General features: G+C 42.4%; 1 protein-coding gene across 1 annotated transcript; it reads left to right on the top strand.

Annotated features, from left to right (window-relative positions):
- Window positions 1-9,555: 9,555 nt before the first annotated feature.
- On the top strand, window positions 9,556-21,606 carry tcf19l (transcription factor 19 (SC1), like). The gene is made up of 6 exons (XM_005749353.1): window positions 9,556-9,756; window positions 10,283-11,298; window positions 16,020-16,189; window positions 17,973-18,366; window positions 18,615-19,110; window positions 19,339-21,606. Exons 2-6 carry the CDS (start codon window positions 11,028-11,030, stop codon window positions 19,676-19,678), a joined length of 1,671 nt encoding a protein of 556 aa, XP_005749410.1. The 5' UTR covers window positions 9,556-9,756; window positions 10,283-11,027; the 3' UTR covers window positions 19,679-21,606.
- Window positions 21,607-27,278: the final 5,672 nt, after the last annotated feature.

Genomic DNA, 27,278 nt, shown 5'->3' with positions numbered 1-27,278 from the left:
CTACTAACGACAATAACAGCAGAGAGCGTCTCCCTTTCCAATGGCGAATCTCAATGCGTTGCCTCTGACAGCACTTTTGTCTGCTCTCACTGCATCAGACAAACACAGTGATGATTGCATTTCAGCCCACCCACACGCAGCCTCTCTATTATTAACAGTACAAGCATGTCGGAGAGCGCCTCCACATCTCTGACAAAAGTGCTTGTTTCAGCAGTCATTTACCCGGAGAAAAATCTACTCGAGGTATTATTTCTCAAAAACCTGCAAAGTGAAACGAGCTAGATTAGATTGAGTACCCTACTACTAGATGGCTGTTTCCCTTTCTCTTATATCCAGTGTGTCAAATCTGCCAAATTCAAGGCATCATCTGGAGAAAACCGCCTAAACGTCCACTTCATCTCACTCGCACTAATGATAAAAGCTAAAAAAGAGGGAAAAAACACCCAAAAGAGCAACAACTAACTGCAGAAACTGTCCTCATCTGTTTTACCCACCCAAGGGAGTTGTCACAAGCCCTGTCAGAGGAAAATAAAATCCAGAGACTAGCGTTCAACACGTCTGGGGCTTTTGGAACGGCTCCTGAGAACGTAATTGGATTCTCGGTCTCTTTGCAGACGGACCAATTCACGGACACCGTCGAGTGAGGAGCGGTGATAAAAGAGACGACAGAGATGGAACAGTGTTCTATTCGGCGAACAGATAAATGACTTGCATGATTTAAAACCCCCTATTTTCATCTCAGCCCCAATCCATCTCACGGTGCTCCAATTATTGTAGCCCGGTTGTTTGCCAAAATGAAGTGAGTGGAAAGGCACAGTTTGGATCAGTCTGCGATAACGATGCAGCCCGCAGCCTCAACAGAAGGAGACTGAATAAGTCGTGAGAAGTGTAAATGTGTGTGTGTGTGTGGAGGGGGTGGTTCGTGTAAACCGAAACAACATTATTAGACACTCAGTGCTTTGTATGGAGGCATGAGTCAATTCAACCCATTAAAAACAGGAAATTAAAAAGAGGAGAAGATACAAATCACAAATTAAGAGTTAAACTTGTTGCTTGTGCTTTATGAATCCCAACTTACGACATAATTCACTATATGATAGTCCAGTGTTGTCGACTTAGCTGTTACAATGTTACAATGTTACAAAGGCATCGCTCAAAATCTGTTCAATCACTGAAGTAAGAGCAATATTTCAGTTTAAGTGCTGCACGGCCACCTTTCATCCATTCAAGGGCATTCGAATTGTGAAATCGTGCTGCAGATTTGAGCTTAAAAAGTGTGATTTTAAAAAGAGGCCACAGAATGGGCTGGAGATGTAGTCAAATCTCTTTTAAATTACATCCTTGAATAAAATCAGCTTTTTCTTCTTCTTTTGAAGGGGCTTCTTTTCACATGGGGAGGTTTGGTAAATTAGCGGTCACTTAAGAGCAATGAAAACATTTTGTGGGAGAACACACACAGACGCTACAGGTGAGAAATGGAATAAGTGACGGCAGATAAAACGTTTTTTAAAAGAAGCATGAACAGAGTCAATTAGATTAAGCTCTCTCCATCCCAACAACTGCTTCTGACTAATTGGTTCCCCTTCCTCGCTGTGAAAGGAGCTCGTGGGCTAATCCAGGTCACTGGAAGCTGATTTACACCGCAGTACGAGAGCGAGGCGTCTCACGGCGCTGACGAAACGGCGTCCAGGCATGTCCTGTCCTCCGCAGGGCCTGACAGTCCGTGATACCACCAGGGTTGTGTCACGGAAACATCAGGCACACGCTCCACCCTCTGAATCGCACCCGAACCACGCTTATCTTCATCATCGAGTCCACATTTCGATATCACTATTATGGCTGCCATTGACAGCTGTTAGCAGTACGGCTACCTCATGCTGTAACCGAATCAATGTCAACTGGAAAAGAGAGATTTACGATCCAAACCTCCCAGGGTGACTAATAGCGGTCAGACAGGTGCAGATAATCGATGCCTGGCAAAGAAAAGCACAAAATTTAACAAGTAATCCCTTTTTAAATGTTAAAAAGGGTCCATAGTGTATTTAAAAAGGGTAAAAGATAAGAAGCAGCTATTGTAAATACAGTAAGGTGATTAGCAAACACATAGACTTTTTATTAGCTCGTTCCCTTCTTATTCAGGAAAACTTAGTTTGAGTTGCGTATTTCAGTGTCATGTGTTTACAATGACTTGTGTGCCCTACATTAATGTGACTGAATGATTTTATATGGCTGTTTTCTATGGATGTGCTTTTGCTCATGTGTAAACTGAGGGGCTTCCAAAACTCTTGTTAGGTGAGCAAATTGATGGTCAGTGGAGTTTCAATTAATTCTAAAGCAATATTAGTATTATAGCACTTACACATTACTATCACCCACAGGAAAGAGGAATCAGGTGTAGCACATCCTAACATGATCATGTTCACTTAGTTATCCTTTTTTCACAGTTGTAAATATACAGATATGTGATCTGCATGTGTATAGTGTGAAAATACTAACATATTTCTTACTGCAAGGCTTATGCAAGATTTTATACTATTAAAAAGCTGCATTTATCCTTTAACCACACATCGACAGTAAGCAGAAAACTATGCCTTTAGCTGGGAAGACTCGTAGCTCATGCCATGTTTGTGTGTTTGGGCCTCGGTCGTGATCTGTGAAGTCCTTTCATCAAAGCTGATGTCAGCAGAGACTCTGCCGCTTCTGGGGTGCAAAGCATCAACAGCATTGTTGATTTAACCTCGCACTGCCTCCGAGACCTGGGCAGGAATGTCGGATTCACATAAAGTTCCAGAAATCCAAACAAATGCAGGCCAGTAGGATATAGTTACAGGATAATAAATTGATGATATGTAAAGAAACGCATTTGTTTCTCATAAATACGCGCACGCTTCTTTGGTTTCTTGCCCAAATCTGTAACTCCAGGAAGTCCCGGGTGATTCTGGTCGTGTCCGAAATCATTCACTCATTCGTTATAAGCTGATGCCTGTAAAGGAAGTTCTGTGTAAACAGCTGTCTGTGATCAAACCTTCAAATATCAGTCAGGTGACTCTCTGCTGCTGTCACAGAGTTAAAACATAACAGCATCAGCTTAATAAACTGGCAGTATTTTGGGTATTAATGCTGATTTTCTCAGTGTCATAAACAGAACATTTTACCTTTCAGCACAGCGTGCGACTGCGATGGCATCTTTTGTAGTAGTTGTATTTACACTATTTAGTAGAGCATTGTGGTATATTTTAAGTGCACGATAGGGAAAAAGGATACCAGACACTTAGACGTAGCATATATATTCACTATATATACACAATTCACTATATTCATATATATGGAGAGAGAGAGAAATAAAATTGTGAATGATTTCTGATGCATCGTTTGCTTGCATGTTTTATATAATTGTAAACTAGCAGCAGAGTTGGGATTTTTTTCTAAGTTACAGAGTGTCTGAAGGTTTGTGATAAGGTAACATGAAGTGCATCCTGTACCAAGGCCAGGGCTTATCAACTTTAAAGCATCAGATACGCGTTCCTCTTGTGATCATGCTGCACGTAACCACCAAGATTCAGATAATTCAGCCTGTTAATTTACAGGCTAACCTTCCTTAGAGACAGCTTAAGCCATTTATCTGGCATCTGCAAAGCTAGCAGCTAGATGGAAACGATGCATCTTAACTAGGATGCTGTTCTTGTCGTGCTGCCAGACGTGTTGCAGTTTTACTGTGGCACAAGAAACATAATTAGCATATTATTCAAAATGTTGCTGTATGCTAAGTCGAATTTTTAAAAAAAAAAACTCCATTTAGCCACAGCGGGGTATATCTGCTGCACAGGCTGCCACGATATTCAGCAGATATATGGAGTCCTTTGTGGAGCCCCAGATACTGCTCAAGACAAATATCTGCCTGCTATGCTTACTGTTCGGTCTGAGCTGTTATGAAGTTATCACATCAGAATATCTGAGATGCATTCGTCAGGAAGATTTAACATTTACGTGCAGATATTTCAGATCCTGGTTGACGTTTTATTTTGTGTACTTCAATTTTGAGAGCAGCATACTTTCTCAAATGCGTTTTACTTCATAAAGATGAAAGGTTTCAGATCGAACATGCATCGTAAAGCCTCTTTTGGAGGGCACTTTGTGCTTGGCAGGGTGAAAGGACACCGCCCTCCTTTGGATCGCAGCCTGTGCCTGCTGGAATAATAAAACTTTAGGTTCAGGCAATCACGGCTGACATAGGCTTTATGAAAGGATTTCACTTGCTGTCATTCATCCTCAGTCTGATGTTTTCTCTTTCATTACACATCTGAGCCGCTATTCACAAAGCCTCTCAGAACAGAAGTGTTGATCCGTGTGTGGGTAGGGGGAGATTTAATAAAATGTTCTTTCAGTTCTGGTAGATTCGCTCTCCTGTTAATCTACTATTCTCTGTAAATCCAAAGAATGTAATAAAAAAAATCACGAAATGATGTCTGCAGTGTGGCAGTGCGCTAATACCTCTGATCATAACAGAAATACGCTCTCGCACGAAATATCCACACTACTGTTCACTGCAGCTTCTGACTCTCACATCAATTAAATTTAATTCACTCCAGTTCAAATCAGTGGCTTTTGTGATTGAATTTAGTCTCATCTCTGATTCATGACGGATAATTGGAGAAACTAATTGGAAAGCACTTATCACTCCGTCACTCTGAGTGCAATATTTTACCACGCTAATGTTGCCGGTAATCTTTTGGACAAACTGATCCCGGTTCGGCAGCACTTTGGCTCTGAGCAGCATTGTGAATTATTCAGAAATGCGGTGTACCATTTTCTGCTTGAAATCTGTTTTGTAGTCAAACTTCTGACCTATCGCGAGCCTCCCAGCACCTGCGGATGTTTTTCATGTAAGAAAAGGTTAATAAATGTACGTATGAAAAAATCATATAATAAATGTCTTTACTTTGAAATAAATGTACTTGATCTCAGAGGAGAGAAGTGGATATGCTTAAAAACTCACCTTCTTTGAATGAATGACTTTCATTGTCTGGGCTTTTTATAGCATCACATTGAGCACCAAAAAACTAGTCTATCTGTGCTTAGTATTTCTCCTTACTCTGATATTATAGCCTATACCTGCTGTCCGAGTATACCTAAGAGTTAGTGTAACTGCAGCATGCCGACCAGTAGATTGCTTGTGGGACAGCAGACGTGACCTAATATTGATAATAATAATGTGAACTGCACTTTTCTGTACAGCCGGCCACCAGAGTTCACTGTGAACTCGTGGCTGTTGTTTCCCATGATCCTCCTTAACCTTACAAAATAAGTCACCTTTCACTGCAGGGATTCAGCTGCGAGTGTGAGTTGAGGATGAGTATCAGTGCTTTTTCACATGTACTTTTCTGTCATATGTTCATAAAATTGATTTTCCTTCAGAAGTGGATGTTTGTTGCATTTATTAACACCCAGTATGAAATAAATGATAAATGTGTGAAATATTGAAGAATTTTGCCTTTCTTTGATTTAGTCTTGAAATGTGTTTTTATCATATTTAACTTTTTCATTTTTGACAAAAATAAAATGGCATGCATTAAAATGAGATTGCCTTTGATCTGGTGTTCTCCTTTAACATACAGCTGAATGTGCATAGACTGAAATTCTTAATTGTCAAGTTGATGTCTATTTCAAATCTGAAATGCATGATCTGACTCTAAGTGGCATTAAAATTTGTATTACAGATGTTTAGTTTATGTGACTGAATATTACACTGACACTGGGTGCACCTTGCATCATGCCCGGTCTGTTTATTAAGTCTATCTGTGCGTTTATCTCCTTGGCTTAAAAGGATCAGGTAGTCGGGGTGGTTCTTGAAGCTTAACTGGATCCTCCTTGTTGTTTTAGCCCATCAGAAGTATTGTCATTGTCGATATTACCGTAGCTTTTTCTGCAAAAACACATCTCTAATGTTTTATTTAGGACTGTGTTTGAGGATTTTTTTTAACGTGCTGGGATCGTTTCACTTTCTCTTTCAGTTTGATCGGGGCCGTGATCTTTTGTCTCCGTGGACTTTACACTAAAAAGCTAGAAGGTGACTGTTTTTTATCAGCTGATTTGAAAGTGAAGTGTCTCTCTTTATGCTGAGCAGTGGGGTTAAACGGAGAAAGTAATCGAATGGCAAGCCTCTGATGTCTGATGCAAAACAGTCTTTAAGCAGGTTAACGTTTTTAGCCTGCATTTTTGGAGTAAAAATGTGAGAAATATGCAGGTTGTGCTGAGTTCTGACTAATTTTGTGAAGAAAAAACACTGAAACATAGAAATCTGTGTTAATATTGTGAGTGTAGGTCACAGGAAGTGAGACAGAACGATCCAAGGAGACATGATTGTACCTGTTTGAATGATACCAGGAATTCTGGTCCGATTGCTTTCCTCTTTTTTCTCTTTTCTGATGAACATCTTGCTTTAATTTGAAAAACAAATCAGGTCTTTCAGGTCTCACATGTAGTCATTGACTCTAACAATACTTCAGTGTACTGCCATAAACAAGCCTGGTTTGCTTGAATGATATATCAGTGCTTATTTGTATTACCTTTGAGACCTTTTGGCATAATGGCACATACTTTTGTAAAGCTCCTCTTTTTTTCTGTAATGAATGAATAATTCCAATTAAATGAATTTTCAACCCAGAGCGAATCACGAGATTTATATTTTTGTCTCGCTGCTTTTTTAGGTACTCTTTCCGTTTCCTTCATTCAACTCAAATATTTTTCATTTGAACTTCAATAAAGGATTAGCACACATTTCCAAAACATATCAGGAAAGCCACATTATATATAAATGGTTTTAATCTGTAAAAGAAGGTAACTACTTTCCCGAGAAAGCACAGAGCACATTTTGAATTCTTTAAGTTCACCTAAATATACTCAGAAGTAATAGGAAGTAGTGATGAAAGCACTCCAGTTGATTGTGCAGTGCTTGCCTGTAGGCATCGGTGCCGCTTAAGTCCTTTTGCATAATATTATCTCAGTGCTTTAGAGGTTGTAGTGCAGACTTTTAAGAAACATTATCCCGAATCATAGATAATGATAAAAGGCAAAAACACACCAACAGGAATCATATTTCCTTATAAATATAATCACTGTATGGGTTCCCTCTAAACAGGCACTAATAATAAATAGTTAAATGAGAATAAATGCTCCCTCTGACTCGCTCCTCCTGCTGCATCAAATGAACAAAATTCCCATTAACAGAATCACATAACAACAACACAAATACAAATGAGGACTATTAATGTGCCTGCTGCTACTATTGACATCCTGCATTCGACAACTTGCTGTTACTTCCCCTTGATGTTTGTGTTTGTGCAGAATAATAGTGTTTAGCCGTGACTGTGAGTTGACCTATGAAGACTCTTTTGTGTCTCTTTTCTCATCTTAAATCAGACTTTATGATGTGTGAGTGTAAATAAAATCATTTCAGAAGGCTTGTGCAAGTTTTTCTGAGGACTTGGCACAAAGGGTGTTTGAAGCATCTTGGAGAATTTACTGCAGTTTTTGTGGGTTTAGTTTGTTTCACAGTCTTCTGTCCATCTAATCCCAGATTGAGACCCACATGCAGGCACTGGGAAAACATGCAAACTCCACGCATCAACATCCCGACAGCCTGAGGGTGAAACCAGAAACCTTCTTGCTGTCAGGCAACGCTGCACTGCGCTACCAATGTTTTTCACTTTTATGCTGTCTATACTTATTTATGCTGCATAGAGCTACTGGGTGTGTACAGCATGAATAAGTGTGCTGCAACTTTGAGGAAACCACTCTGTTGGATAAACTCAGTTCTGCTGTATTGAAAAGCCCTCTAGACTCAGTTTATAATTCCAATTTGATCAGACCACCAAACAAAGGCCTAAATGAACACATATTTTTCTAGAATATCTTAAAGACTACTTGACAACATGAGGAATACTTTCTTTTTCAGTTGTTCTTCTCATTTACAAAGAGACCCATTTATAAAACAAATGAGAATAAAGAAGATAAATAAGCACAATTTTAAGAAAATGCATCAGTTTTACCACATTGATTGAATCTATTACATTATAATTTATAACAGTGGAAAACCACAACACCTGCACATGTGGAGTTTTTAGAATGAAGTATTAGTATTTTATATTTTTATCATTTAAATAAGTTGTCTAGCTCTGGAAATACTTTTAACTTTCTATGCACTTCCACTCCTGTGTAGCAGGCACATGGAAGCTCCACCACATGGGAATAGCAGTTCATTTTATTAGAAAATTAGAGTAATTTTGGACTTCAATTCACTTTTCACACTTTGCAAAGCCAGCGGGCTGAACTGGATTCGTCGGCAGGGCAGTTCTGGCAGGCCGTTGTCATCCGCTGGGATGGCTGTGGCTCAGAGCGGGTCATCCACTAGCAGGAAGGTTGGTGGTTTAATTGCCGGCTGCTCCAGTCTGCATGCCAAAGTATCTTTGGGTAGAATACTGAACCCTGAGTTGTGCTTATTGGAGTGTGGATGTTAAATATAGAGTTTAAATGTAGAAAAAGTGCTTGTATTAGTGTGCATGTATATGGGTGAATGAGATATAATGTATAAAGTGCTTCATCTCATTCATGCTATAAAGTGCACATAAGCTGAGTCCATAAGTGCTTTAGAGACAAACACATTTCCATTTCAGGTTTTTACAGAACCCTGTTTCAAAATACAAGAAAATGTCAAAATCATAGTGTGGTTATTAAAATGTGTTCAGAATTTGCAAATTGACAATGAATCGTCTCATTAATTATGACACTGCTCTTATTAATAACCTCTGGCCCTCTTCCACAGTGTGTGTTTTTTATCCTGTCTTTCTGCCATCACCCCTAAATGGTCGAAGCAGACGGCTGCCCCTCCCTGATCCTGGTTCTTCCTGTTAAATAGGAGTTTTTCTTTGCCACTGTCATCAAGTGCTTGCTTGAAGGGAATTGTTTAATTATTGGAGTTTTCTCTGTTCTTGTTGGGTCTTCACCTTGCAATAAAGCACCCTGAGGTGACCGCTGTAGAGATCTGGCGCTATATAACTAAACTTATTAAGTTTATATTATTGCCTGTACAGGCATACACAGTATATTGCTACAGCGCTCAGTTATTATACAGCTTTACTTAGATTTAGTAATCAGATCTATACCAAACTTTGTAGTGCTGCACAGCACCAGCATCTACCGCTCTAACAGTATTTTCCTCGTTTTTTCTTAACTTCAGGTCCTGTTCACAGCTCTTTGTGAGAACAGTTTAAGCTGCTTTTAAATATGTTGCTTTGTTGTTTGCCTTGTGTTTGAGTTTAACCCTTATTTGTCTGTTAAACTTCTGTAAACTACTTTTACTGCTCACTGTGCGGCAGTTTGGCCTGTTGAGCTTGAGTAAAGTGGCTAGCCCAGCTGTGACACTTGCGTCGGGCCTCCTCCTCCGGCCGGGCCGCTCCTGCTCCCGCTGAAGGCGCCCTGGCCCGCAGCCAATCGGGGCGGGGCAGGACGTGACGTCGCTTCTCGCACAAGGAAGCTCCCGGAGTGGCGCGCCAAATTTCAAAGGACTTCCTCCTGGGAGGAAAGACGGCGAGAAGACCCACCGAAGTCCGGCAAACAGCGGCGACAGAATACCGCAGAAAAATAAAGTTAAGCCGGTGTTTTATGGGTGAAACTTCCTCGCTGAGCCGTGGAGTGAGTCAATCTGCGTGGATCTGAGGATTTAAAGACATGAAGTCGGTGCGCAGCTTTGTCCTTGTTGTAAGTGGCTGCTTTGACTTTCACTCCACCTACAAGGAACTAACGTCAGCTAGCTTCAGACTGCTTCTGATCGGCAACCACTGCTTATCTTAAACCTGATTTTAACGCCAGGCACTCAGGGCTTCGTCAAATATGCGGATTTAAACGAGAATATATTGAGTTTTTATTTGAAAAAGCGAGTTTTTTGTGTGAATTTGTTTCGGTTTGTGTGCTTTGCTTTGTGTGCTGATCCCGTGATTGTCAAGGAGTCTGCAGGCAACTGATGCACGATGCAGCCACCTCTTAAAAAAGTGCAGCTGACAGGGTTTTTTCTGCTCTGCTGTACAGTTAACACAAGTGTGATATCCTCTTACTTCACCTGCTGCACCATGTGATGTGACAAAAGGGTTTTTAAGCTTTTCTGTCCTCTCTAAGTGTCAGATAAGTTGTATTTCTCAGCTGTTTTTTTTCCTCCTTCAGACACTAAGTGGAGCAATTAAGAAAAAGCACCTTACATCTGAGTGACTTTTCTCTTGTTTTCTTTCAGATTAGACAGTCCCCAGCTGGTGCACCCTGTCAGGCTTCCCACATGTGAGTCGGCTCATGTCAATTGATGTCAGCGAGCCTGGGATTTTAATCTCCTCCACACACACAAACGCACACGCACAGAGATCAGGCCTCTGCTGACAGCTGCTCAAACCTGAAAAATATTAGTTTTCCAGCTAAAAGTCATACCTGTTACCACCAGGTTTACTTTTCCGGGGTTTAATATTTGCGGCACATTAGCGTGGGCTCGGTCCGCATCACAGCAGCTCTTTATTCTTGGGCCCACCGTCTTCTAGCCTCCACTCCACGGGGGATTTAGTCTGTTTAAACTGGGCCTCATAACAGAGTGCGGGAGCTCATTTCCACACTTCACCGGCTTATATGCTACTCTATATCCTCATTACTTATTCATGTATGCACAGGAGGACACAAGAAGACATCAGCTTTCCATACTAATGCAAACACCTGTTGCTCAAAGCGGCTGCACCTGTCTGTAACCTTCACACTCGCTGCTTTCTGGTGCATGTCAGGAATATTTTATCGTCAAGTATAGATCGCTGGTAGCTGTCAGTGCTCTTGGGTCGAACGCAAATGGCTTCATTTTAGCTCTTCTTCACTAGCACAGGTTTGTTCAAAAATGGATCGTAACTTGCTCTAACTCAGGGCCTGTCACAGATCAGGGGTGGCCTCTGGGTGGGGCAGGTTGGGGGGGGTTTCGTGGTGGCAGACAATCGCAGGCTTCAGCCATGCTGGCTGGGGTGCAGCCGTGCTTCCAGCTGCTTCGGATCGGGTCGTCGGCAGGCGAATCTGCGCGGGACCTGTACACCTTCAGGCCGGCGCAGAACCACTCGGTGTTCCGCCTGGGTCGAGCGGCGGAGCTGTGCGACGTCACACTGGACTCGCCGTCGGTGTCCCGCATCCACGCTGAGCTCGAAGCCGAGAGGGAGACGGGCGAAGGAGTCGAAGCTCAAGAGGAGGAAGGATGGAGGGTCCACATTAAGGACAGGAGCAGCCATGGTGAGACACGAGGGCTGAATCACACACACCCACACAGCATCACAGTCAACCTGAGATTCTCACACTTTCACACCCTCCCTCAGTCATTGTGGAAGAGAATGAGGTAAAAACACATGTGTTTACAGGAATAACACCACTTCTACTGAGAACGGAAGAAGTATTTTATTAAAGTCAGGTTGAAATGAGTGTGAAAACACATTTCAGTGAACTGACATGAAAAACAGTCCTCAAAAAATTCTAAGAATACAGTAAAAAATGTCCTTTAGTTTGAAACTTTGACAATTTATTCAAAGTTATCAATGAGGCTTCAGCACGTCTGCAGGACTCTCACTCAGCAGCCTTCAGAATGTGTCGCATCTTCTCTGGAAATATAAAAATCAAACCTTCAGTCTGAACTGAAACTAAACTGAAACAGAAATCTTAATTAACCCTCCCCTAAAGCTCTGTTGTGCACTCGAGCAGTGAAAACATTCTTCTTCTTATTTACCGACTGAATTATCAAAACGAAGTGAGCCATTACGCTCCTGAACACAGCTGTAGGCGTGCAGGTAAAGACTCACGTGCACCACGAACAAAGAGCATCTCCGATACCTCAACTTCAAAAACTTTTCTTATCTCTGTCCCCAGAACTTTTATTTTATCTGAACCGTTACAGTTACAGAATTGTTTCAGCCCACCGAGAAGCATTTTCTCCTTCCTGTTTGATTTGTTTAAAAACAAACAAACAATCAAACTCAAATTAAAGCGTGTTGGTGATAAGGAATTAATTAAACTCAGTTGCTCCTGATCTTTGACCCTGATTTTACCATCCATGCAAGTGTGAGCACGAAGCATGACGTTAGCTTCAAATGGATTGTGTACACGTTTTATTTGTAATTATAAATTTGAATGCATGTGTTTCTTCTCTGGTCTGCAGTGCTGCAATTCCATCTGTTTTAAAGATGCTGCTTATTTCTGTGCTGTAACTGATCTAAATGGCAGTCCCACTGTTTGGTTTCAAAACACCAAAAAATTCGATAAAAAAACAAATCAGCAGCCGTGTCCTTCTTACACAAATCCTCACCTGGTTCCTCAAAAACATCCACAAACCTTGTTGTGAGCAGTTTCGTGTAGGAACTGTTTACTACTCGGTTACACCTGCTAGCGTATCATTCTGAAGGAAGCAAATGGGCATTTAGCCGTGACGAGGGGCTCGTGCTAATGACAGCGTGACAGGATGTAAACACTGACGGGGTTGCCCCTCAGCTGTGCTGTAATGTTGGTGCCATGGTTTGTTGTTGTAGTTTTTAGAAAGCAAATTGTCCTAATATGAAATGATTTAAAACAAGCTCACGATTTTTGCAGATGTATTTATTTCTTTTTGGGGTAACTGTGCATTCTGGGAAGAGACTTGGCTCCACTTTTGGTACTGCAAGACAAGTTGCTATCTGGTTCAGTTAAATTCAAGGCTTGGACTCTTTCATCCAGCGTTTGGAGGAGTTTCTGGATTTCTTCTTAGCAGCTGCTCTCTTTAAGCATCGTTTGTTCAGTCGTCTGCTCAGGTCTATCTGGAGATCTATGAATATGATCTAGAAGCAATTACCTGTAAAGGTCAGAGGTAAATGAGCATCCTTCTGCCTGGTCTTCTTCCTTCTAGCACTGACTTTTAGCCTGACATTCTCTTCAGCCAGCTTTCGTTTTCTTCTTCCTTGACGTATTTTTGTAAGTACGGCTCCCGGCAATCAACTCCGAGGCATACTTGACCACACTGCAAGAACACTTTTTACCCCATTTGTTTCAAAGGCCAGCCTGCATCACAAAGTGGTTTAATACAGCCTCTTTCCTGTTCGGCGCGTTCTCTGCATTTTAGACACTTTGCTATTTTTGAACAGGAGAGAGAAATTTCTAACTGAAGTCGTGTTTTTGTAGCAAAGTTCGAGCCAAAACACAGAATCTCTCTGAGAAGTCAGAAATCAAACAAGCATAAAATTCAACCACTGAAACAAATGTATCTGTTCAGGAATGCAATTAAATAGTTTGGAATTTGACATCTTAAGTAAAAAATAATGATGCGTGTTACTTTTTTGTAAAGCAGTATATTTGAAAATTCATGGATAACAGTAACAACCATGATGTTTTAGCATTGAAACGATGAACTGATCAGTACAGACACATGGAGGGATTTTGGTAATTACCAATACTGTGGTATAAACCTGACACTGGGTAGTGATAAATATGATAAATTTGTCAAGCTTCTGGTTGTCAACTCAAATATCTAATGAGCCAATCACACGGCAGCAATTTATTTAGTCACATACATGTGATCAAGTTGATCTGCTGAAGTTCAAGCTGAGCTTTGGGTGAAAGGTGATTTAAGTGACTTTGATGATGTTGGGCATCAGAGGACGCCAGACTGCTTCATACAAAGGAAACGGTAGCTTAAATAACCGTTTGTTACAAGCAGTGTCTGCAGAAGAGCATCTCTGAATGCATAACAAATCAAAGCAGATGGGCCACAGCAGCAGAAGACCACGCCACGTGGGACGCCACTATAAACAAGACTGAGGATACAGATCCAATGGGCTGTATCCTCAGAACTGCATAACTGAAGAGACTAGAAAGGGAAAGGACGACTCTATCCTGTCTCGTATCAGTCGTTGAGGCTGCTGGTGGAGATGTGACGGTGTAAAGGATATTTTCTCGGTGCACTTTGGGCTCCTTAGTACCCACCGAGCCTTCATTAAACACTACAGCTTACCTCAGTGTTGTTGCTGAACATTATTCCTTTATGACAGCAGTGTGCCCATCATTTGATGGCTGCTTCCAGCAGAGTAATGCACCGTGTCACAAAGCTCAAACTGGTTTCTTGAACATGACAATGAGTTCACTTTACTTGAATGGCCTCCACAATCACCAGCTCACCTTCAGGATGTGGTGGAACTGGAAATTCACAGTGATGCGCAGCAGCTGTGTGAAGCTGTCCTGTCAACATTGACCAATATGTCTGATTAATGTTTCAGCACCTTGTTGAATTTGAACCAAAAAGAAGGCAATTACTGGTATTAACGAGGTGTACCTAATAAAGTGGCCACTGAATGTGTGTATGCATTGCTTCACACCATCCAGTGAGGTCGCAACACGTGATTCTATATTATTAACAGGATATATCTGATCAAAAGATTACCTTTGTTATTAAAATGTCGGAGTCTATGAATATCTGTGGCGGCGTTATCAGATGATGCCGACCGGTGTCAATGCGAGAATGCACGCGGCTGCTCTGTGCAGCTGAACGGGCCGCAGGCTCAACGTATAAAAGAAATGTTACGCTTAAGAATAGAGCTGACAGAAAATATTTGATTAATTGTTCAGTTTTCAGACGGAAAATAAATTAAATGTCAGGCGTTTCATAAATGGATTAATCAGCGATGTCAGTTTACAAGCAAACATGCCAAACATGTCTCCGTTCCACATCTTTTTCTACTTACAAATCACATTTGGTTTGATTACAGCTGTTGGTCATGCAAATAAAAAGAAAAAAAGTTTATAAAATCCTGGCTGATTCTTTTAGCCCGGTAAAATAAAAGCTTTAACTATTGCGTATCCGAACAGTCGGAGCTGACACGAACAGATAGATGCATAGATTTGTCAGATGCCGTAATGCAGAAGCATCATCTTTCACTGAAAATGGGCCGACTGTGTTTGCTGCAGGACCCCAAAAAGCCCATTCAGAGCCTGCAGGAAAGAAAAGAGCCATCAGCTTCAGCCTCAGAAATAATAGGACAGACTGATGGATACAAAATTGTGGCACCACAAAAACAGGAGTTTAAGACATTTGGTTTGAAACTTAACAATACCTGCCGCCAGGTGCATTCTGCTGTGAATGAAGACAATTAACATGTTACGCGTCCACACGCCGGCTTTGAAAAGCAGTCGCACCGAGGAGGTCCATTTCATTCGGTCTCAACGGGTCGTTCACAGCTGAGAGTGTGAAATGGACCAGTAAACTCAACTTTCAGGAGAACAAATAAAAGCAAATGTACAAACAGAAGAACCAAACAAAAAAATTCATGAGTAATTCAGGACACAAGATGGAGTCTGAACCGCAGGTTGCTGAGAGTCGTCAGTGCAGTCTGAAGTAGACAGGAAGATGCACGGAGTGAGGAAGGGGGAGATTAAGAGTGAGCGTTGCGTCTTCATTCAGTCGCTGTCCGACAGGCTCAGAATCTAAACTGCACCCTTACTGCCTAATTTTTCAAGTAATTTCACAGTCTGTTTCCCACATTTTTCATTTTTGCTATTAAAGTTACATTTTAGTATTCGCCCCGCATTTCTCATTTTGTGCTGTGCTGTCATGGCCGTGTGATTGCCTTGTAGCCTTCCAGCTCCTCAGTTCTGGGTCCATCTCGCAGACTGTTTTACATTTCTCCTAGATTCTGGAAGCTGTAAACACACAGTCACCGAATGACTTTATTTCAGGGCTCTGCTCTCATGATTTATTCTTTTTTTTTTTTGCCCCTGTCAGATTCATATATTAAAAAGCTCTGTGAATATCTAGCCTCCGGTAAGGTCGGCCTTCAGTTGTAAAACTGTTGCTCGTTTGTGTCTTCGGAGAGTTTCCCACTACTTTACATGTCAGTGTGACCTCCTAGAAACCTCTAAAACGTTTTATTTTGAGGGCTGATCTGTGCCCGGCAGTGTGTAGTTTAACATTTCTTCAAATCTTCTTGGTCTTGTGTTTCTAGGCACGTGGGTCAATGAAGTCCGCCTCCAGCCGGGCATACAGTGGGAGCTCTCAGACGGCGACACGCTGATCTTCGGAGGCCAGACTGATCCAGGGAACCCGGAGTTCTACTTCCTCTTCCAGAAGGTTAAAGTTCGCCCGCTGGACTTCGATGCAATCACGCTTCCAAAAGTAAGTCCGTGGTTTGGAATCAACTATTTACATTCAGTATGAAGCCAGACTCATGGTGACACTTTTCTTAAAAAATAAAGATATCGAAGGTTCGTGTTTCTCACCAAGTCTGGGGTCAAAGGATAAATCTGGACATGTTCTGTCTGCTGCATGAGTAAATGCACCATGTGACACTGCTAATGTCCATATGTCAACATTACACAGTTCAGACATTCCTCAATATTATTTTTAGCAGTCTGCATTGATTATACAGGAGGGAGAAACTTACTAATCGACAAGTCTAAAAGTATGAAAATTTAAAAACTCGAGCCAAGTTCAACAGACGAGGTTAAACAGTGAGTTTACAGATATTTTGTGTCTATTTCAGTCATTTTAAACCTTTCTTAAAAAGTTAAATTGTTCTGTTGAGTAAATCTCTAGCCTACAGAGCCACTGTTAACAATTCACTCCTGCATTAGATTAACTGGTGCTTGTAAATCAGCTGTAGGTGTGTATAGTCGTGTGGCAGCCAGTCCAGAGTGTGCTGTCCTGATACTCTGTGACAGACGGGCTCCAGCTCCTCTGCAACCCTGAACTGGAAAAGCTTTTAAGAAAATGGGCGGATAGATTCGGGTAGTGGGCTCAAAGTCTTTTTCCAGCCTCTGTACTATGTTTGCTAATGTCTGCAAATGTTAGAGGATTTCTGAATGAATAGTTTGCAGTAACATTAACGGTAGAATGACGGCCTCAGAATTGTGGTGCCCATGGATCTGTAAGCTTGTGTGCTTGCTCTGATTCTCCTTTATGCTAAAAATACAACAAATATTCCTGAAAGTTCCATCTGAGTCTCGTTTTCTTAATGCACGCAAGAGTCAGATTCTGTAGCACCAGCAGCCTTCTTTGCTTGCAGGCTAACGTCCCCCAAGGCAAAAGATCACGTGACCCATGATGTAGGCTACCAAAGGAGCAGCGTTAATGTAGCGGCTGTATAGGGGGGAAGAAAACGAATATTCCCCAGTTGCGATAAGGACATTAATTTTAGATGCTTGTCAGAAACTGTTATTATAGCTTCTTGATTTGGTCCCTCACAGCCCTGCTGCTCTAAATACTCACTAGGAAACCAAATGTCTTTCAACAAATGCACTTTATGTGTTTCTGTTTGAGGGATTTGTTAGAAATTACAGTGACCGTCTGCTTAAGATGGGACTTCTTACAAAGATGAAAGATGTCAGTGGTTTTTAAATTGTTGTCTTTGGTCTGAGCGCCACAGACAGGTGAGTCGATACAGAAACTAATGAAAGGACTAACATGCCTTTTTCTACCTTCTTTTTTTTCCTGTAATATGTTGACAGTAATGAAAATGTTGATGTCGACTCTACCCTGTAATTTTCATCCCACTCCTGTGTCAAAGTGTGTGCAGGCGTCGTTCATTAGGTGGTGCTGGGCACTATTTGTATTCTGAATGCCAATAAAAATGTACCACGATGTCTGGTAAACAATAACAAGCCCACAGAAAATCCCCAAAAGCATTTTATCTATGAAGACATGGAGGCATACTCTCACTAAATGAAATTTGAAGATTAAATCATGTGCAATCGTACTTTTCTACTTCAATTAAAAAAGTGCTGATGCATGAGGTTGATTTGCAGCAAGAGGCAGAAATAGATTTATTATCTCAAAGGTGCCATGACTTTTCTGGAAAGAAATGCATCAGCCAGACAAATTAGACTCGCACCTCTGGATATTGACATTTGGCCTACGCTTCGTGAAGGTTTAAATGAAATATTTATATCTGGTTTCCTAGGCGGGAACCTTCTCGTCCGACTTGCAGAACAGGATTAGGACCAGCTTGGACCGCAAGGTAGCTGCCAACCTGGACCTTTCGAAGCTGTCCATCAACAGAGCCACGGTCATCCTCAACTCCATCGGCAGCCTGAGTAAGATGAAGGGCAGCGCCTGGACCTTCAAGAGGAGCCACAGCCACGGGGGAACCGTCTCTGACCCCGGCACCTCGACCTCACCTCCTCTTGCCGTGGGCTTTTCCTCTCTGCTCCCGCACTCCAGTCCTCCATCATTCACCTCTGCAGCTTCACTGCCTCAGACGAAGGCCCTCCCGCAGACCTCCAGGAGCAGGAGGAAGTCGGCTCACACGGTGCTGCTGGAGGACGACAGCTCTGACGAGCCCAGAAGTCGAGGAGGTAAAGCACAGCGGCGTGCTGCAGAATGACCCTGCTTACTTTCTGGAGCTTTTTGACATAAAGCTGCAGATTTTTACCATGAAATTGTTTTTGGCAGCTTTTAAAAAGACTTAATATTAGTTTATGAAGTTACTGCTTTCTTTTCAAGGATTTTACTTGCAAAAAAAAGGAGGGAAAAGAACAAATTAGTGTTGTGGTTAGCTTCTGTCTCCACTTACATTGACTTGCTCTCTTTCTGTTGATCTTAGTTTTGGCAGGAGTTGTGGAGGATGGACAGAGAGCGCGGGGGAAGAAGAGGCGGAGGCTCTACAAGTCTGAATCTGAAGGTTTCAGCTCGCCGCCTCCTCCTCAGCTGCAGCCCAAAACTCACAGCGACATCCGCAGGCCGCTGGAGGCCAAGCCCTTCCCCGTCGGTATCCGGACCATCGGCAGCTTCCACGGAGCCATGACAAACAGCAGACTCAACGAGCACCTCTTCCAGGCGTCCTTCACAAGCAAACAAGAGGCGGAGAAGGTGAACAGAGTCAAGACGGTGGTGCACGGAAACATCGCGGCCTTCCGCCAGCAGAAGCCTGCCCATTGCTCCCCGACCGCAGCGAGAGGGAGGCGGAGGGCTAACAGCTCCCCCGTATTCTCCCCGTTGGTGGTGGGAGGGGAGAACTACAACCTGGCCTCGCCGTCGGTGAGGATCCGCGCAGACGAGAGAGTTAGCGTGCAGTTCAACCGATTTCATCATCCAACAGGGTGAGTTTGGAAGGATTTTCTAAAAAAAATCTGCCCTGTATGATTTTCTGTCATATATACAAACTGTACAATGTTGGAGCTTCATATTAAACAAGGCCTGAAGCTCCTCTGTGAGGCATGGAGTGGCAACAGTGTAAAAAAAACAAACGTATTTGTTCCTCCTTTTTTTTTGTGATGTCACCTTCAAGCCTTCTCATTTCTTCCTGTTTATGTTTTCCTTCCTTGAAGTAAGCGACGCGGCCGCCCCAGGAAACACCCCCTCCCCCCACGGCCTTCCCTGCCCTCTCCGTCCTCCTCGTCTTCATCCTCTACCTCCTCGGCCTCCTCCTCCTCCGGCTCCTCCTCTTCCTCCTCGGACGAGGACGAAGACGACGAGGAAGAGGACGACGTGATGGTTGGCACGGTGGAGCCGTGCGCGGCGCCGCGGTGCCGGCTGCCCCAGCAGGACACGGTGCAGTGGATCCAGTGTGACGTGTGCGACGCCTGGTACCACATAGACTGTCTGCACGTCGACCGCAAGAAACTCCTGATGGACCCCAACGCTGACTTCCACTGCGGCTGTCGCTGACGGCAGGGAAGCCAAATTCTGGATGATTAAATGAAATCAAAAGCCTCACTTTGAACTTTAAAGCTGACACTTTCCCCTCCTTAAACGCTTCTTTTCCTTCAGTCATAAAGTGGAAATTAAGATTTTTGCCTTTGAAGACAGGCTGCGACTTCATCTAATGACCGCTGAGCCGCTCTGCACGAGCATGCGGCGCTTTTCTCTCGCCTCAAACACGGCTGTTAATTCAAGAAAAGAATTTCCTTTGATATTTTTTACATCCCGATTTTACAAAGTTTGAGCATTTGTGACCCGACAGTAACGGAGTTACTCCACGAACCTGGAGCTCACTCAGCCTCAGAGCTTAGGCTTTTGGAGGAGGAGGCAAAACTCTAATGAAATGTCTCAGTTTGGATTTCATTATGGCTTTGACTGCCTGGAGAGGCGCAATCAGAGCAGGAAAACACAATGTTTGAGCACAGCTGTCCAGGGAGCGAACTGCATTCAGGAAAATTCAGGCCATTGCTGGACTCTATAAAAAGCTCTTTAACGTCCTAAATCTTGTTCCGCTGCCACCTTCACAATTTCAAAGCCATTAAAAACAATGTTGCTAGGTAATCAGACTTCATTAGAGATTTGAGTGCGGCTTTCTTGAGTGGTAGCTGCTGTGTAGGAGTAGATCTGTAATCATTCGACGTGAAATGCCAAGAAATGTGTCAGCAGACTCGTGTTGACGCTGCTGATGAGAAGTGCTCCTGGGATGCTAATCAAATGTTTGAAGGCACTTCTGTAGCAGCAGCTGCTGGTTTCTGGGATGTTTGTGACTGAGTGCAGGCTGGCAGTGTGGCTGCTGCTGAAGGCAGGACTCATTACCAGTCAGATGTCATGTCGTATAATCCGCTGATGTAACAGGAAAAAACAGACTCGTAAAAATGATCTCGTCGCCTCTGACTGGTGGGATGAGTTTTGATGTCACAGATGATTTTTAGGGTCGTCTCTTCAGCTCTGCTTCCACTTTCAAGAGACTCTTCACACTACTGAACTCTGTGGCCAAAATGGGTGCTTCAGTCCTGAGTGAAAAGTGCTGGACCTGACTGAACTGTCTCTGAACAGCAGACATCTTCACTTCGGTGCTGCGTGTGAGTATGAAATCAAAGTGTGGAACGCCAAAATCTTTCTCAAGCACCTTGCTTTTTATTTAATTCCAAATTTCTACATGTTCTGGCTCATCTGGAGTGGAAACGTCCTCTTTTTCCCACTCAAATCTGCTCCACTCTTACAGTCTTTATAATGGCTCCATCTCTGTTCACGTGCGATATGATAGTGTTGTAATGAAAAGTCTGCTGGTGTTTTATGTGTTTTTTCCCCCCTTTTATTGTACCACAAATGGGAGCGCTGCAGCGAGCTTAAACTGGGAAAATTTCATTTTTTTGAGCAATAACATCAAAAACAGGATGATAAAAATACAGAAATATATATATATTACATGCTAAAGTCGATAAAGGTTGATGTGGAGTGCAACATTGATTGCTTGCAGTTCACTTAACCTGGATTTTGTCAGTTTCACTGGTGCTTGGACGCTGACACAGCCTCTCTTGCTGCTTTGCTAATTGTCAGAAATCCAGCAGATGCTTGAGGGAAAAATATATTTGTGTGTGTATATATTAAAAAAATCTTTGCACTGATTTATCACTTCATTCTCAATTCAGTGGATTAGTTAAAAAAGAAATCCAAGCATCTTAATGTGCGCAAACTGTTTTTAGTAGTTTGAGTATTTTTGTCCGTTTTAATGTTCAACAACATATCACAATAAAATGAGTTTCTGAAAGACCTGAGGTTTTTTCACGCTGCTGCAATAATACAATATTAGTTATACACAGATTAACAATATGACCTCGTGTGAAATGCAAGGTTTTTGTTTAACAGTCATAAAAATAAAAGGTTTGTTCTTTCTCTGCAGATCTTCAGTCAGTTTTGCTTTCTGGGGTCTTAAATTGAGTTTGTTTGCAGTTTTCTCTCTCTCGATATTTAAACGTCTGTTTACGCCTTCATGGCTTCTCTTACACGTGTGCCGTCTCCACCTCGCTGCGGTTCGGCGTCGTGCTGCTCTGATAACGGCACCTTGGCTTGCACCTGTTTTTCGCTTTCATGTGGCTCACCAGACAGTTAGAGGTGTCTTTAAAAGGATGCTTGTGTGACCCTCGCAGTTACAACTGTTTTAAAACGAGCCGTCAGTGAGGGCGTGAAATGTTTTAATTGCTGAGAAGTTAAAACGGGCAGCGTGACACAGACTGTAAGTTTTAAATTACTTAAATAGAGACTCAAAATGTGGCAACAATGAAAGTGTCGACTGAAGACACTTTTAATCTTTCTCTTCTTTGAAAGCAGCTCATGGAAAAGGTGAAAATGAAGCAGACACAATTCCCCTCATAGATTTTAAAATTGACTCTAATGTATGACGGATGTGCTGTTGTACTGTAACTAATGTAACTAATTGCTGCCTTTACAGCGAAACCTTCCTGATGTAAGTTTGTTGCAAATTTTGTGCAAAAATTGCACTTTTTAGGTTTATTTTTAGGGAAATCTGTTTCATTTGACTTGCAGTGCTTTTACTGCGCAAGTTTTCACGGTGAAGCAGCTTTAGAGACGAGTGCCTTCTCTTTAATATAATGGGCCTAGATGGCCTTTGCCTCGCAGTGCTCACTGCAGCGAAAATTCAATCCGAAAAACTCCGCGTGAAATCATAAACCAGTTACTCTGGGAAAAATCCACAGACGTTGTCACGAGCCGTTTCATGTAGAACTTCTTTTCTCCTGCTGAACTACATCCAAGCATGTGGCTGACTGTCATTACGGCCCACAACACGGGGATACCTCTAATATTTACATCCTGTTGAGCCGTCTCAAGGACGAGCCTTTTGTTGTGCATATTTTTTGTACAGTAATGGTCAGCGGATGTATTTCTATAGAAAGAAAATAGTTCCCGTATCAAGCTGCTCACAGCACAGAGTGTGGATTTGTTTGAAGGAGCTGTAAAGGGACGTTGGTGTATTTTGGTGCTGTGAGCCATCAATAACTGACGCTACAGGCCAGAGGAGAGATGCTTAAACCTGCTCGGATTCATCGCATCTTTCAGATCCGCAGCAAAATGCTCTGATTCAGTTTCTGAGTGACGTTTATAAGAAAAAACTAAAGGATGAAAGATGAATTCTTGATTTGACTGATTTGGGAATCCTTTTTAGACAAGCAGAATAAAAAGGGAATAGGAGATAACATCAAGTACAATTAGGAGCTCAGCTCTTTGCCACCGAGGATATTTTAGCACAATCAAAATAGGAGTTCTTTAAATATTCAGTGTTTACTTCCAACATTATTCTTTTTTTGTTAGCGTCTCTTCAACAACAACAATCGCCTTCATACATGTTTAATGTGAAAATAAAACTTCCTCGGTTTCTTCTCTGTGGTCAGGAAGCAAACATCATCGAAGCCACGAGGGAGCCGCATAAGTGGCTGTTTAATAAATTAGCCTCGCGTATGCTAAACACATCAGAATCAGTCCTTTATTTTTTCCATTTGTGGTGCTTCGCAGATAAACACGTCGCTCGTATCGCCTTTCGCAGATTAAATGAAGTTTGTAGCAGGCAGACTTTCTGATCATTACGCCGCTGTGGTCGCCTCATTGTGCTCAGTGTTTCCTTCGTGCCATCTGCTAAAACTGCAGCACAATCAGGCGCTGGCTTTCCCCCCTTTTCTTTAAATTGAGTTAATTCTGGACGGGACTCTTGAGGTGAAGCTCCATTAGCAGCGAGTGCAGATGTACTCAATCAAAAGCATTGTTTTGCATTACACAAACTGGTTCGTATGAGAGCTTCACAGCCCTGTTTTACGCTTTTACCCTGCCTTCCCTTTAATGATCACATTAAAATACGGAAACGGTTTGACTTTATTTGTTTTCTGTCGGTCTACAGAGTTAAACCATTCGTCATTATTCTCTGAGATGCCGTTGACATCAAAGTTAGCTGGAAAGAAATAAAGAAAATTCACAAAATCCTGTTTGCATTGTCTGTTTTATCCTAACAGGCTCGACTTTTTTCATGTTCCCACAGAAATCTTTCCCCTTTCTTTTGGGAAGAAAAAGGCTGTGATCTGAAACACATTTGGTTTATTATAAATTCTTATGCATCCGGCTCAAGTCGTGACTGATGAAACATTGATATTAGGAATTTACATTTTGTTTTCCTCCGGTCTTTTGTGTTGTTAGAAGGAAAAAGGAAAAACTTCTGATCTCAAGCAGAGATGTGAAATATGTGGTTATTATTTTCATTGTTGTTGTTTCCTCTGAAACAATAATAGAGTGCGATTCAACACACAAAGGAAACATCCTCATAATTGAAGCCCATTATCTCACATATTTTAATTTTTTTTGTTGCTTTGCTTCATAATGGAGGGGGTCTTATCTGAGCTACCCATGCATGAACTTACATTTATTCGCAGAATTACTGCTTACAGTGACGCTGGTTTGGTGGCTCAGATGAGATGAACGTGAAACGTGGGCAAACATACACACGGGTATTTAAATATTTGTGATGTACAGCACAAGGATCCAGAGTGTTTGGCACCATCACAGGAAGTTGGCTCTGGATTTCAGCCTCCAGGTCCTCAGGCTTCCTCCCGCTGTAAGGTTATTGGTGAATCTGGGGAGGCTGGGGATCCATTTACTCCTAAAGACCAAGGATGAGCTAAAGGACAGACCAGTGTGAAGTGTTGGGTCAGCATGTATTATCAGTGCTCTGTATCGGTGATTGTCCACTGGATGGGTCGTGAACCTTTTTCCCCAAAGAATATTCCCTCACACTTGATGGTGGTGGAATGCCAAACTCATTTTACCTCGCAGGCCACGTGCAGACAACACTCCCCTCTCTGTCTGTGTAAATGCCTTTAAGTAAACATTTAACTCCCAATTTTCTGAATATATATATATAAAAAAAGTGCAATTTTAACACAATGTCTCAGATTTTCTACATGATAAATGTGTAAAATTACAGAAAAAGTCCTGATAGCTCATTGCCCGGGCTTTTCTGTTCTGGTTAATTTACTTAATTTATTTGAAATGAAATTAATTTTATTTCATTTCACATTTTCCAAAATTTTTCAGTTGGCCAGTTCAGAGTCTTTGCCTGGCTGATTCTGGCCTCAGGGCCTTATGTTTGACACCCACGGTGTAACACATTGATTCTACAATGGCCATGACCCACACCGACTCTCCAAAAAACATTTCACCGGTCAGCCTTTAGCCTTGAGGATTCGCCATGGTATCGTTTCGACAACTTTATGCAATATCACAAGTTTTATTTCTGTCCAGAGTTGCATTAATTTTTCACCAAGATCTTCTATTGATGGTGGATGAGTCTGACCGCTGTCCAAAGCCTTCCCCAGCACATTGCAAAGCTCCTCACTGGAGTTAAATTCTGGACTCTGTGGCGGCCAATCTGTGCATGAAAATAATGTATCATCCTCCTTGAACCACTCAGGGAAGGAAGAAAATCCACTGAAGCAAAAACCTGGTCATTTAGTAGCATCGCTGAAGCCAGATCTCCAATCCAGTGGAAATGGGATTGGAGGCTTATTTAAATTGAGGTGGTGAATGTTGATTTTTCCCCCTTTTGTGAGGATTTTGTGATTAACAGCATTTCCATATATTCAGTGTGCATATAGAGACATTGCCATAATAGAAAAAAAAATGCTTCCAGCTGGAAAGAGTTGGCCATTACATGTCTTTGAAGGAAGAAGTGAACCCAAACCATAGCAGACAGAAAAATGTCCCCTCAAAGCGTAACCTTCCACATGTCCCCTTTTGTGGTATCCTACAGAAACATGTTTAAGGAGGAGTTCAACATATAAAATCCCTCTAAGAGTCAGTGAGTGGCAATCACCACAACCTCAAGCATGTAGGACCAAGACTGTGGTTTTGGGGAAGTCCTTACTGAGGATCGACGGTGGTTTCCGGGTCAGGCAGATCCTCTTGGTGCCACCGAGACGGGCCGATAAACCGAGAAAGGAGGAGGGAAGCAAACTGGCACGTAGGGCAGGAAGGGCATTCATAAATAATACAATCACAAGCAGAGGTTATAAGCTGTGGTCCGACTCCTGAAATTGAAGTAAACTGTCTCCATATGAATCCTCATCAAACAGTAGAGAAACAAATGCACACCTGCTATACATGACTGCATGATTATGCAGTCAGCCAGTTGTGCAGCCGGAGTGACACAGATATAATCGTGCATTATTGCAGAATTGTTTTGTCACAAGTTTATCCATCCAGTCAGCTAAGAGCAGAGTGTGGGGCTGCAGTGGCTGCACTCACACCAAACACTCACAGTGGAAGTCTGGAAATAAAGCCAAGCCTGATGAATGTTTGCTTCAACAGCATTAATCCACGGATCCAACCTGTCTCGTGTCAACAGTCCAGACTGGCGGTGTAATGATGTGGGGAAGGTTTTCCTGGCATGCTTTGTGCCCGTTGAGACCAATAAATCATCATTTTAAACCCACAGCCAATTCTGAGGATTGCTGCTGACCAGGTGCATCCCTTTATGGCTCCGGTCCCATCTCCTGAAGGATGCTTTCAGCATAATGATGCGCCATGTCACACAGGAAAGTTCAATGGCCTCGTCAGTCTCCAGATCAGAATCCATTAGAACACCTCTGGGGGGATGGGAGAAATTGGATCATTCTCCAGTGGGTCACACAAAATGAATTCACAGATGCCACAAAGAGGTGCGGCAGCTTTGAAAGCAGTGGGAGGCCCTGCACGGTTTGATGTTCCTACTAAAAGAGCTCAGTGAGTCTAAATTTGCTTGGGGGAGTTGAAATAAATGTAAATCATCAATATATGTAAACAGCCTTTCAATATACTGCGTGATCCACTTCAATAGACTACTCCCAAAGTTCAGCCTCACCATTCACACAAAGATGGACTCAGCAGAGCGACCTCAGTAGCTTGTAAACAAACACATCAATCAGTGTAGCTGCAGAACTCCACTGCAAACTGTCACAGGGACACACACAGCGCAGAAAGTCGTGAGAAATGGTTTGCAGTTACAGCTTTGGAGCCAGAGACATCTTTTCCATTTTACATGACTTTGTGTGGAACAGTGGTGAGCCTTAAACATAAACTGCGTGTTGTTTCCCCGTATCAGTCAACACATCAGAAACCAGGATACTTTTGAGCAAAATGAGCTGTCACACCCGCCTGCTGGTGTTTTGTTGTGACAATCCACGTAACAAGGACATGAAAGATTAGTTATGTCCTCTTCTCCGGTACGGCTGCAGGAGAGGCTGCTCAGATTTGTTTGCATTTTTCATTGGTCACAAAGCTTTTTGTAATCTCTTCTCATTCCAGGTGTTGACTCTTCATTCGTTAACCTCAAACTAATTGGATTTGCTGCACAAGCCGACTTTAGGAACACTTAAAGTCTGTTGTTTCACCATTAGTCTGTGTTGTTTGTCAGTTATAAAGCTCTTCTAAGACCGCAGTTTCTGTCTGAGCTATCAAAAACACCTGCTGATTTGAGAGTTTGACTATTGCTCTGTAAAGAGCCATCATATGGTGCCAACTTGAATTC

The sequence above is a fragment of the Pundamilia nyererei genome, unplaced genomic scaffold (assembly GCF_000239375.1).
Source record: "Pundamilia nyererei isolate P.nyererei 1_Seehausen unplaced genomic scaffold, PunNye1.0 scaffold00242, whole genome shotgun sequence".
NCBI classification, from domain to species: domain Eukaryota; kingdom Metazoa; phylum Chordata; class Actinopteri; order Cichliformes; family Cichlidae; genus Pundamilia; species Pundamilia nyererei.
Note: the sequence above shows the minus strand (reverse complement) of the source record. Positions and strands in the feature narration are given on the sequence as shown.

What these genes read in the sequence shown, in the direction of transcription:
- tcf19l (XM_005749353.1), top strand. Translation starts at nt 11,028, where the DNA reads ATGCTGGCTGGGGTGCAGCCGTGCTTCCAGCTGCTTCGGATCGGGTCG. An exon ending in TAAGGACAGGAGCAGCCATG is followed by an intron (nt 11,299 to 16,019) that starts GTGAGACACGAG and finishes TTGTGTTTCTAG; the next exon opens with GCACGTGGGTCAATGAAGTC. An exon ending in ATGCAATCACGCTTCCAAAA is followed by an intron (nt 16,190 to 17,972) that starts GTAAGTCCGTGG and finishes CTGGTTTCCTAG; the next exon opens with GCGGGAACCTTCTCGTCCGA.